This window comes from Podarcis bocagei (assembly GCF_964188305.1).
Source record: "Podarcis bocagei genome assembly, chromosome: Z".
Classification (NCBI taxonomy): domain Eukaryota; kingdom Metazoa; phylum Chordata; class Lepidosauria; order Squamata; family Lacertidae; genus Podarcis; species Podarcis bocagei.
This window is the reverse complement of record NC_138140.1, coordinates 19,669,995-19,682,376: the sequence shown is the minus strand read 5'-3', so window position 1 is coordinate 19,682,376 and position 12,382 is coordinate 19,669,995. Positions and strand designations below refer to the sequence as shown.

Here is a 12,382-nt window from a genome sequence, read left to right as displayed (position 1 = left end):
CAAAAAGACATACAAACACGTATAATTTCATAACATTTTTTCATAAACCTCTTTTCCGGGACTTCCCCATACCCCCCCTTTCTGCATCCCATTGTCCATACTTTTTTAGCAACTTCTAAATATTTCTTTCCAACCTCTATCGTCTTAATCTTTTCTTTAATCCAATCTTATATCACTGTAACCCTTTTTTTTCCTGAGAACCTCGACATTCTAGCATTCCTCAAGTTTGTAGTAGTCCTTAAGATAAAATTTAAATTTCTTCCATTCTTCTTCCGCCGTCTCTTTTCCCTGATCGCGGATTCTGCCAGTCATCTCAGCCAATGTCATATAGTCCATCACTTTCATCTGCCATTCTTCCAGAGTGGGTAGATCTTGTGTCTTCCAAGAGTTTGGGGTGGCTCATTGCAAAAAGTATGACTATCCTTGAGGATCCGTGCTTCAAAACCACGTCTTTGGACCATAGAATGGCCAGGAAGCCGTAGATCCGAGTTTTTTGTGGTGCAGGCTGTGCCCCAGGCTATGATGTGTGATTTGACGGGGAGTTTGGGGTGGCTCATTGCAAAAAGTGTGACGATCCTTGAGGATCTGAGCTTCAAAACCAGGTTTTTGGGCCATGGTATGACCAGGAAGCTGTGGATCCGAGTGTTTTGTGTTGCAGGCTGTGCCCCTGGACATGATGTGTGATTTGATGGTGAGTTTGGGTTGGCCCAATGCAAAAAGCATGAGGATCCATGAGGACCTGTGCTTCAAAACCACGTTTTTGGGCCATGGAGTGGTCAGGAAGCCATGGATCCGAGTTTAATGTGGTGCAGGCTGTGCCCCAGGCTATAATGTGTGATTTGATGGTGAGTGTGGGGTGGCTTATTGCAAAAAGTTTGACGATCCTTGAGGATCCGTGCTTCAAAACCACGTTTTTTGAGCCATGGTATGACCAGGAAGCCGTGGATCTGAATTTTTTTTGGGTGCAGTCTGTGCCCCTGGCTATGATTTGTGATTTGACAGGGAGTTTGGGGTGTCTCATTGCAAAAAGTGTGACGATCCTTGAGGATCTGTGCTTCAAAACCACGTTTTTGGACCATAGAATGGCCAGGAAGCCGTGGATCTGAGTTTTTTGTGGTGCAGGCTGTGCCCCTGGACATGATGTATGATTTGACAGTGAGTTTGGGGTGGCTCAATGCAAAAAGCGTTAGAATCTATGAGGATCCCTGCTTCAGAACCACAATTTTGGACGATGGAGTGGCCAGGAAGTCGTGGATCTGAGTTTTTGTGGTGCAGGCTGTGCCCCTGGACATGATGTGTGATTGCGTCTCGAGGCCCCAGACCCACCCCCCAAAAAATTACACATGGACACTTATATTAGTTTAAGTTTTGGGGCAAATTTTGGCCACAACTTTATTGAAATACAATCACGTGAGTGGTATTGACTTAGGCATTGACTCCCCACTATAACTGACTCCAGCTCTCAGGGTGATCGTCCAATGGGGTAAACCAAATGAGGGAGCAAGGTTGATGAGGACCAACCTAAGCTCACCCCGGGGTTCGGACAAGATCCAGGACCCCCAAATTCCTTTAACAGAATACCCAGTTCCTGGAGGGGCAGGTGATGGCCGCACCTCTCCTCCCCACAATCCAACTGATCCAATGCCTAACCGCCACCTTACAAGTTGTGATGATTTGCTAAGAGGTAGGTGAAAACCAAATGGCTAAAGCCAATCTGCCAAATGGAAAAAATTCCTACCCAGCCCCTGCTCCAAAACAGGTGACCCAAACCAAAGCATGGCCAAGCAACTCTACCTAAACTAGGGAGGGTGGGTGGGTGTTCAGCCATGCAAATGCCCCACTTGCATCACACTGCTGTTTTTAAAGCCCCTGGGATCACGCCACCTACTGGCTATTGGCTAAAACTGCCTGGCATGATCCCAGGGGAATGGCCAGGACTTCCTACTCCCCCCCCCCATTTTAACCCTGTCAGGTGAGCTCTTGGGTCCCGAGCGCAATCAGGACCCTCTGTTATGAGGATCCCATTAAGGTGAGTTTGGGCTGGCCCAATGCAAAAAGCATGAGGATCCATGAGGATTCATGCTTCAGAACCACATTTTTGGGCCACGGTATGGTCAGGAAGCCGTGGATCCGCGATTTTTTGTGGTGCAGGCTGTGCCCATGGCGATGATGTTTGATCTGATGGTGACTTTGGGCTGATCTAGTGCAAAAATCATGAGGAGCCACAAGGATCCGTGTTTTTTAACCATGTTTTTGTGCCACTGCAGCCCCACGAAACAGTGGATGCATGATTTTTTTGATGCTGCCTACAGAGTAAGAGGGACGCGGGTGGCGCTGTGGGTTAAATCACAGAGCCTAGGACTTGCCGATCAGAAGGTCGGCGGTTCGAATCCCCGCGACGGGGTGAGCTCCCGTTGCTCGGTCCCTGCTCCTGCCCACCTAGCAGTTCCAAAGCACGTCCAGGTTCAAGTAGATAAATAGGTACTGCTCCAGCGGGAAGGTCCCTTTTCCTTTCCCGGACCTAGCCCCCTTAAGCAGTGCCTGGGTGGAAATTGCTGAAATGTCATGGCAGCCCATGTCGGTAGCATAGATTTTGGTGATTTTCAGTTAAAACAGCTCAAAACCTCATTTTCTTTTGTTAAGATTTCTTTAAACAAACAAACAAACAAACAAACAAACAAAAAGCTCAAGAACTTTTCACTCATTGAAATATGGCAACCCTACTTTTGTGGCACCTGTCTGTCCACTGTGAGGACAGGATGCAGGATTGGATGAATCCCTATCAGTGGTGCCCTGTGAAATGCTAAATAAACATGGTGCCCTTGCCACCTCTCTCACTCTGTTCTGCAGCATTATTGTGGCATCCCCTGCAGCACTGCAGCTACACTGATCGCACTAACCTAAAATTGCCTCTGACCACATTATTCCTGACCCAGCAGCCAGGTTCTTATTATCAATGACCAGAGCTAAACTATGGAACTTGCTCCCACAGGAGGCACCAATAGCCACCAACTTGGATGGCTTTAGAGGATTGGACAAATCCACAGCAGAAGAAGAGACTACTGCTGGCTAATAGCCATGATGGCTGTTTACTGCCTCCAATATCAGAGGTGGATCGAATAGTTTGCAAAGGTGAGGGGAGTGCTGTTGTGTTTTCAGGATCCCCTTTGGCTGGTTGCTTTGAGACAGGAGGTTGGACTAGATAGGCCCCTGTGTTGAACCAAAGGTGAACTGTTCTGGAAGATTTGCTAATGCCATCTTGGTAGTCAAGATAAGCCCACAATTAATTGGTAGCTGTTGCAGCAATGAGCTCATATATCACTTGCTTTGATATAAGCTAATTGGCTTGCTTTGATGTTACCCTTATCTGTGGGGTTTGGGGTGCTGGGCTCTGAGCCCAGAAAGGGAAGCCATCTGTAAGACTTGAGTTTTTGCCACCTATGCCCTCATCTAGTTAGGTGAAGTGATGGGCAGTCTTGTGATGTATGCTGCTTTGTGTATACAGAATGTATGGACATTTGCTTGGGTGTAGACAAGCCATCTCCTTGCTGCAGTGTCCGTCCCACATCTGTAAAGGCTTCCAGGTGGAAAAATCAAAATTAGAAACAGAACTGTTAGAACCTAATACTAAGAACTTGTCAAGAATGTTTAACTTGCTGTTGAAATGGAATACACAAGATGAGACAGTGAAATCAGCCATGATAAAGTGGGCACAAGATATTGATCATAACATTATGTTTGCTGACTGGGAACAGTTGTGGACCACCGGTATGAAATTTACAGCATGTAATGCCTTAAACGAAAATATTATGAAAATGATTTATAGGTGGTACATGACCCCAGTCAAGCTTGCAAAAATTTACCACTTGTCTGATAATAAATGTTGGAAATGTAAAGAAACTGAAGGTACTTTTTTTCACCTTTGGTGGACATGCCCAAAGATTAAGGCTTTCTGGGAAATGATATATAATGAAATGAAAAAGGTATTTAAATATACCTTCCTTAAGAAACCAGAGGCCTTTCTCCTGGGCATTGTCGGCCAATTGGTGCCAAAGAAAGACAGAACATTCTTTATGTATGCTACAACAGCAGCAAGAATACTCATCGCAAAGTATTGGAAGACACAAGATCTACCCACCTGGGAAGAATGGCAGATGAAGGTGATAGACTATATGGGACTGGCAGAAATGACTGGCAGAATCCGAGACCAGGGAAAAGAGACGGCGGAAGAAGATTGGAAGAAATTTAAGAACTATCTTAAGAAACATTGTAAAATTAATGAGTGTTAGAATGATGCGGCTTTAGAAATTAAGTGGATTACAGTTGTAAGGATTAAGTTAAAAGAAAAGAATGGTTAACAATTAAAATTAAGGGTGAGGATTTGCTGAACTAAATATTTGAAATTGGAATGCAGAAAGGGGAGGTATGAGGAGGTCGGTGAAGTAAGTTTTATGAAAATAAGGATTTGAAACTATACTTGTTTTTTTGTTTGCGTTTGTTTGTATTGTTGTGTTTGATTATATAAATTGTGAAACTTTAATAAATATTAAAAAAAGTAAAGGCTAGGAGAACTGGCAGGCTGCTTTGCTGTAAGTCTAAACCTTCTCAAGAACTGGCCATTCTGATGTTTTTGACATCCTTCTTTGGTATTCCTACACCCAACCACTCCCATGACCTATAAAGCCGTAAACGGCTCAGGACCACAATACCTCAAGGGCCACCTCTCCCCATATGAACAACTGCAATCACCATCTGAGGCCCTCTGTGAGAGGTCCAGAGGGTGACAACATGAGTGCAAGCCATCTCTGTCGTGGCTCCCCATTTGTGCGGTGCTTTCCTGGAAGGCTTCTCTGGTGCCTTCATTACATATCTTTAGGCCCCAGGCATAAGCATTCCTCTTCTCCCAGGAGTCCACCACCTTCTGAGAAAGTCTGTTCCACTGTGAAACAGCTCTTACAATCATAAAGTTTTCCCTAATGTTTAGCTGGAATCTCCTTTTATGTCATTTGCTTAAACAGGACTTCCAGAGGGTGTGGGGACTCTCCAGAACAGATTTTGGGGGAACACTTTGGGTGGGGGGCTATAGGAATGAGGAGAGAAAGGTGAAGTCCTTTTATGCAAGAAGTCCACTTCCGTGGTGTTGGATTCTGCCCCATGATTTGTTGAGCCAGATGGTGGGAAACCAGTCGGAAACAGCTTTTACCATCAGAAAGTTCTTCCTGATGTTAAGTCGGAATCTCCTTTCTTGTAACTTGAAGCCATTGGTTTGGGTTCTACCCTCCAGAACAGGAGAAAACAAGCTTGCTCCATCTTTCATTTGACAGCCTTTTAGATATTGAAGATGCTATCATATCTCCTCTCAGTGTCCTATTTTCTGGACTAAACATACCCATCTCCCTCAACCATTTCTCCTAAGGCTTGGTTTCCAGACACTTGATCATCTTGGTTGCCCTCCTATGCACATGTTCCAGGTTGGCAATATTCATCTTAGATTGTGGTGCCCAGAAGTGGATACAGTACTCCAGTTGTAGTCGGATCAAGGCAAAATAGAGAAGGACTGTAACTTTCCTTGATTGGGCCACTATATTTCTCTTGATGCAGCCTAGAACTGCATTAGCCTTTTTTGCCACTGCGTCACACAGCTGACTCATGTTGAGCTTGAGGTCTACTAAGACCCCTATATCCTTTTCCCATATACTACTGACAAGCTAGGGATCTTGTATTTTCTGCCTGCTTATTATTTTATAAACCTATCCAGCTTAATTTCAATGCATCCACCAACTGACTTGGATACACCCTTAAGTAACTTTAAGCCTTACCAGACAAAAAGTGTTTTGCTGCTTGGGCATGGTCGGCCAATTGGTGTTAAAGAAGGATAGAACTTTTTTTATGTATGCAACAACAACAGCAAGAATACTCATCGCGAAATATTGGAAGACACAAGATTTACCCACCAGGGAAGAATGGCAGATGAAGTTGATGGACTACATGGAATTGGCGGAAATGACTGGCAGAATCAGAGACCAGGGAGAAGAGTCGGTGGAAGAAAACTGGAAAAAGTTTAAAGACTATTTACAGAAATACTGTAAAATTAATGAATGTTAGAAAAATGATGGAACGAAGTTATATGGCTTTAGTAGAAATGTCATACGGAATTAAGTATAAATAGATTAATAGAGCATTAAAGGGAAAAATAAGGTTAGAATGTATTAAGACAATTATAGGATAGAAAACAGAGGAAGATGGAAAGGAATTGCTGAAACAATTAATAGAAGTGGAATACAAAAAGGGAGGTGCGAGGAGGTCATGGAAATTAGTGAAAGAAAGATAAGATATTGAAATTGGACTGTGTTTTAAATGGTTTTTGTTTTGCTTTGTTAGTTGTATGTTAGTGTTTTGCAGTGGTTTTTTTTGTATTGTATTGTATTATTGTATGTTTTTTCTTTTTTGGTTTTTTGTAGTGTTGTGTTCAATTTGTTGGAAAACTAATAAATATTATTATTTAAAAAAAAGTGTTTTGCTGCTTGAAGCAATGTACAGTGGCGCCTCGGAAGTTGAACGGAATCCGTTCCAGAAGTCCGTTTGCCTTCCAAAATGTTTGGAAACCAAGGTGCAGCCAATCAGAAGCCGGGGAAGCCCTGTTGGACGTCCAGGTTCCAAAGAACGTTTGCAAACCAGAACATTCACTTCCAGGTTTGTGGTATTTGGTCAGAGAAACAGTTCCTTTTGTAGTGATTTGCCATTTTCCCCCCCAATGGGGATCTGCTGCTGCCTCTCCTTTATTTATAGTGGAAAAGGGCAATAGCAGAGATCTCAGAGTGGCTGAAACATGCAGGCCCCACCTGACAAGGTGGATTTAGAGGCCAGTGTTAAATTTGCAACCTGGCTTCTGTTTTGCAGCAAGGAGGGCTCACCTTTCAGGATCAGTGCTTAAAAGGGTATTCCTCAAAGGACTCTCATTAAATTGTGGGCGGGGGGAGGAGTTTCCATGGCAAATGCTCTGCATTTTTTTTACATCCTGATAAATGAGTATACCTGTAATATCTAGGCAGGATTTTGCTGAATCAGCAAGATGCAAGACTACTCAAAATTGTTGGCTGCTGGAACTTAATTTTTACAATGTTTTTTAAAAAGAAGGGATCACATCCGATGTTGATCCTACTCAGAGTAGACCTAGTGAAATGAATACCTATCCAGCTTAATTTCAGTGCATCCACCAACTGACTTGGATGCACCCTTAAGTAACTTTAAACTTTACCAGACAAAAAGTGTTTTGCTGCTTGAAGCAATGTACAGTGGCACCTTGGAAGTTGAACGGAATCAGTTCCAGAAGTCCGTTTCACTTCCAAAATGTTTGGAAACCAAGGTGCGGCTTCCGATTGGCTCCTGCAGCGAATTGGAAGCCGCGGAAGCCCTGTTGGACGTCCAGGTTCCAAAGAATGTTCGTAAACCAGAACATTCACTTCCGGGTTTGTGGTGTTCGGGAGCCAAAACGTTTTGAGTCGCAAGGTGTTTGTCAACCAAGGTACGACTGTATTTTCTTATGAAGCTCCATTAAAAATAAAAAACTGTTATAAGAATGTTAAGAGTATGAGAGTTGGGTCACCTTGTTTAGCACCTTTGTCTTCAACAGTGGCCAACCAGATGCCCCAATGAGAAGCCAACAACCAAAACCTGAGCATAACAGCAGCAATTCCCCCCACCTGTGATTCCCAGCAACAGACGCAGGATTAAGAAGGGGGAAAAAACACATTTCAACTTTTATAGAATTTCTAGATGCCCCGGGGGCATACTTTATTGCAAATCAGTTAACAAAACAAAAACAAAAAACAAAAAAACACATCCTTTTGCAAACTACACATTTTGCTTGAACATTTTTATTATGGAAGGGTGCTTTTTTACCACCCACATCCATCCCATCCCACCCACCCCCACACTTAAGAAACTACACTCTAGTTTATAAAACATAAAACAATGAACACCAGAGGGTGTTTAAAAATCACTTTGCTTTAGGGATGTCCCAATATCAGCACTTCGCCATGCTTCGTGAGAGGTGAGTATTCAAGAGGCTCCCACACAAGCAGGGTGTGCGCACGCGCGATATGCTTGAGTGTGTCAAGGTGAGGTCCAGCTGGACAGAGGACCACCGTAGGACAATAAATGCACAGGATATTGGAATGCCCCCACCCCACCAAAGCCAGCAACTTGGATATGTTAGTACAGTGGTACCTCGGGTTACAGATGCTTTGGGTTACAAACTCCACTAACCAGGAAGGTTAAGCCCAATTAGCGAAAGCACGCCTCAGGTTCAGAACCGTTTCAGCTTAAGAAAGGACCTCTGGAACAAATTAAGTTCTTAACCCGAGGTACCACTGTATAAGGGAAGTGTTTCTGAATCAGGAAGCCCCTGCAAAGTCAATGGCATGAGCGCCAAATGAAATGTGTGTCAGATTGAAGTCTTCAAGGGTGGCTCACTTGGCAAATCCTGCCAGTGAAACTAACTCGTTCTCAAAAGAGCGCTGTGGTCACACAAAGGCCTTGTTCAGTTCAGTGACTCTCTCTCTCTCAGTGAACTTTTTGGTGGATTGGGCTCCTCTTGAGCAATATTTCACCACCTCTAAACCACTTTCACTTTCAACTTAAAACCGCTTTAGATTTTTTAAACAAAATCCACCCTTTATCTCTCTTTTCTTTAAGTAAAAACAAAACAAAACAAAACAAAACAAAAAACTTATTTACAGAACATTAGCTTTGCCATAGGCTTATACTATATATTTATATATATAATAATTTTTTATTTTGTTTTACAAAGTCGACCCCCTTCCCCATTCTCCTTATTGCCATAAGAGCAAACATCCAACGTGCCATTCCGGAAGACTTTGCAATCTCTCTCTCTCTCCCTCTGTCTTAAAAACAATGAATTCAGCCCTTTTTGCTTTCTGGAGGTGTCCTGTGATGACAAGATTCCAACCCAAGTCGGGCTGTAAAACTAATTTCAAAGTCAGGAACACCTAACTGGGGCCTGGCCAGTTTGGCACTGGCATCTCCCAAAGGGCCATCCAAGGCAAATGTTTTGCCAGCCCATCAAGGTCTAGGTATCCCCACCCCCATGCCCCCGTCACTGCCCTCCTGCATGTGGGGCAGGGCAGAAAAATTGGGGGTGGAGCGGGTTTGGAACTGCTGGCCTAGATTCTGGCAAGCAGGGTTTAATTTCCACCCAGAGTTCCACTCTCTAGCTCCCAATATTCAAGTGGGACAGGAACACAGTGAATTCTACTGAGGACTCTACAGATGAAAGGTGAGAGCCACTCAAGAGATGAGGGGGTGGGATTTGCAGTTGCTGCAGGGGGCTAAACTGGAAGCAACAGGGGCAGGAAGAAGGTTGAAGCGGCACCCTCTCCAAGACATGTCCCTGAGTGCAGCACCTTTTCACTCTCTTCCATAGAAGTGAATGGGTTGCTAGGATCAACCCCTTCTGGGAAAATTACAGCGCTGTGATATTTATAGGTGAGCCTATTGCCACGTGACTAATGGCCTGGGGCTCATACCCTGAGGTTTCTCTGCACTGCACAGACACACCAACCCTCTCTCTGGGTAACCCTAACCTATACAGCTTATGTTTTCACACAGACACATACATCTCCTGCCTGTCATAACCAACAGCATTTTGTTAAGTCTTCTCATAGTAAGAAATGTGGTTCTTAAAATGGCAACACCCCCCAAGGTGATGGGTGCTTTAAAAATAGCACGATTGGGACAATTTAGAGAAAAACCACAAAGCTATCCTGGAGTCAAAGTAAAGTTTCTTCCTCTGCACCAAAAGCCTTTTTGAGCACAAGACTATTTTGGAGAAGGGAAGTTGGAGGGTGGGCCCCGAAGGAAGCATTGGGATTTCATTTATAGCTTAGAACCCGTGATCCTGATTTTTGATCATAGGCAGTATTTCAAATAAATAAAAAAGAAGTAAAGCTTGCTATCATGCAAAAAAGGACAAGCGAGATAAACTATATAATACTGAAACTTTAAAACAGAAATTCATGGCTGCTGTCTCATAATATTCCCCGACTCTATCCACCCTCATACAAGGGAATATTTTAAAGCACTTAACAAAACAAAACAAAACAAAACAAAAACAAAACCCAACAACAACCACCCTCCCCCCGCAAAAAAACCATCAACTTATGTTTAAATTATAATTTCCCTTCAAATAGGTAAACTTTTGTTGAAAAAATGTGCCCATCCTCCCTATTTTTCCAGAATTAAAAACAAAAACAGGAAAAGAAATATCTTGTTCAATAAATAAATGTCACTATATAATCATGGGTCTTTGCTTACAGCTTTACAAAAGAAAACCTCTCTGCACAAGAACATCCTTGTGGTATAAAAGTTTTTGTTTTTGTTTAAAGAGGATGTCCTAAAAAAAAAAAAGTAGTAAGCAAGAGAGCGCAAAGCAGGCAATCAAACCCCATTAATAAGATTTTAAAATTTGGACCACAGCAAATGCATCCCACTGAGCTCTCAACAAAACTTATAAATAAAAAAGGCAGTGTTTTCATGTAGTACATAAATAAATACTAACGAAGGAAGAAAAACGTTGAAATTTCCCTCTTACATTGTATGTAAAAATACTTTTTCTTTTTATATATATATATATAAAACAGAAACTCAAACCAAAGGTTACTCTGGTTCAACCAAAGAAGTGTCTCCCTCCGAAGGAAACTCTCTGGGGTCGCCTGCCCAAGCGGTTCCCCTCCTCTTGCTCTACTTGAACGCCTCTGGGATGTGCCCCATCTGCGACTGCATGCTGGTGGGCGGGCTTGAGATGCCCTCAGACCAATCTGACAGGTTGGAGTGTGGAGATGAGCTCGACCATTGGTCCGGCGACTCTGGGGAAGGTGTCAAGAACGGGTGGTCTGGCACCTGGAGCTGGTGGCTGGGGGTGTTGTCCAAGGGGGAGGAGTAGCTGTGCTGGGAGGGTGGAGTCAGGAACTGGGTGGTGGTCATGGGCTGAGTGAGGGCAGAGGGCAGGGAGGTGGCCAGGACCTGGGTGTCCTGGGGCAGGATGGTGTGGACTGCCAGAGTCCCGCCATTCACTTGCTGCTGCAAGTCAGGCTGGCCCAGCTCATTCCCCAGGAAGTTTGCACTCCCGGCATTTGGGGCGGTGCTGTGGGTCTGCTGCTGCTGCTGCATGCTTTGCTGCTGGATTTGCTGCAGCTGCTGTGCCTGCAGGAGATGGGGCTGGGCATTGGCTGGCAGGCGGCCGTTGGGCATGGCCTGGTAGTTCATAATCTGGGACAAGGTGGTGGTGGGCAGCCCATTGTGGAGGGAGGTCAGAAGACCATGCTGGAGGGCCTGGCCCTGCGGGAGTGCCCCCTGCTGCAGGCCATTCCGCATAGGATTGTATTGGCCCTGCACCTGAATGCCGTTCTGCATCTGACTCAGCCAGCTGCATTGCCCGCTCAGGCCAGGCGCTCCGCTCACGGTGAAATTCATGACAGTGGCGTTGGAGGTGGGCAGGTGGGAGAGCCGCGGGGGCACCGAGTCGAAGGGCTGTTGCATCCGACTGGCACCCAGGCCCAGGTCTTGCTTGCCCACCAGGTTGAGGTGGTTCATGCTCAGGTGGGCATCGGGCATCCCTGGCAGGTGGTTGAGGGGCATGGAGGGCGACAGTTGGAAGGGGGAGGTCATCAAGGGAGGAGATGCCACATCAGACAAGTACCCACGGGGGGACTCTAGGGAGTCGACTGGGGAGAGGACACTGGAGCTGTCCAGCAGGCAGCCTTTGCCCTCCTGCGACTTCTTCCGGCGGGCCTTGAGGTCCTTGGAGGACTCCTTCCCATTGCAGATCAGTCCCTTGGCGCTGGGCTTCCGCGCCTTTTTGCCCTGCATAGCTGGCTTCAGGCTGCCGATGTAACTGCTAGGCGAGCAGAGGGGCGGGGAGAGGGTAGGTGCCCCCAGGGGCCCGCTGTGCAAAGGGGGGCTGCGCACCAGGTTGTACTCGTCCAGGAGGCGGACGATATCATGGTGCATGCGCTCCTGGGCGATGTCCCGTGGCAAGCGGTCCATGTGGTCTGTGATGTCCCGGTTGGCGAAGTTGTCTAGGAGGACCTTGGCCGTCTCATAGCTCCCTTCTCTGGCCGCCAGGAACAGAGGGGTCTCCTCCTAAAGGCATGGGAGGAAAGGGAAGAAGAAAGCAGACTTATTAGAGGCTCTTCTCCAAAATGAACAGGGTTATGCAGCTGAAGTATTATTAGTCATTCCTTACATTTATCAATTTGCTTTACACAATGAAAGGTCTAGCTGCAGCTTAAGAACATAAGAAGAGCTCTGCAGCCAATGGCCTACTTGGTCCAGCATCCTGTCCTCACAGTGGCCAACCAAA

At 45.3% G+C, this 12,382-nt stretch overlaps 1 protein-coding gene across 3 annotated transcripts in view; it reads right to left on the bottom strand.

The window, feature by feature from the left end:
* Window positions 1-7,759: 7,759 nt before the first annotated feature.
* Window positions 7,760-12,382, bottom strand: part of NOTCH1 (notch receptor 1) — a 99,454-nt gene continuing 94,831 nt past the window's right edge. For 2 of the 3 annotated variants that reach the window (XM_081178638.1, XM_081178639.1), the window contains one exon: window positions 7,760-12,162. In XM_081178638.1, coding sequence (XP_081034764.1) covers window positions 10,762-12,162 — 1,401 coding nt within the window. In that variant the 3' untranslated portion in view covers window positions 7,760-10,761. The remainder of the gene's footprint in view (window positions 12,163-12,382) is intronic. The other variant, XR_014003914.1, reaches the window with a different exon arrangement.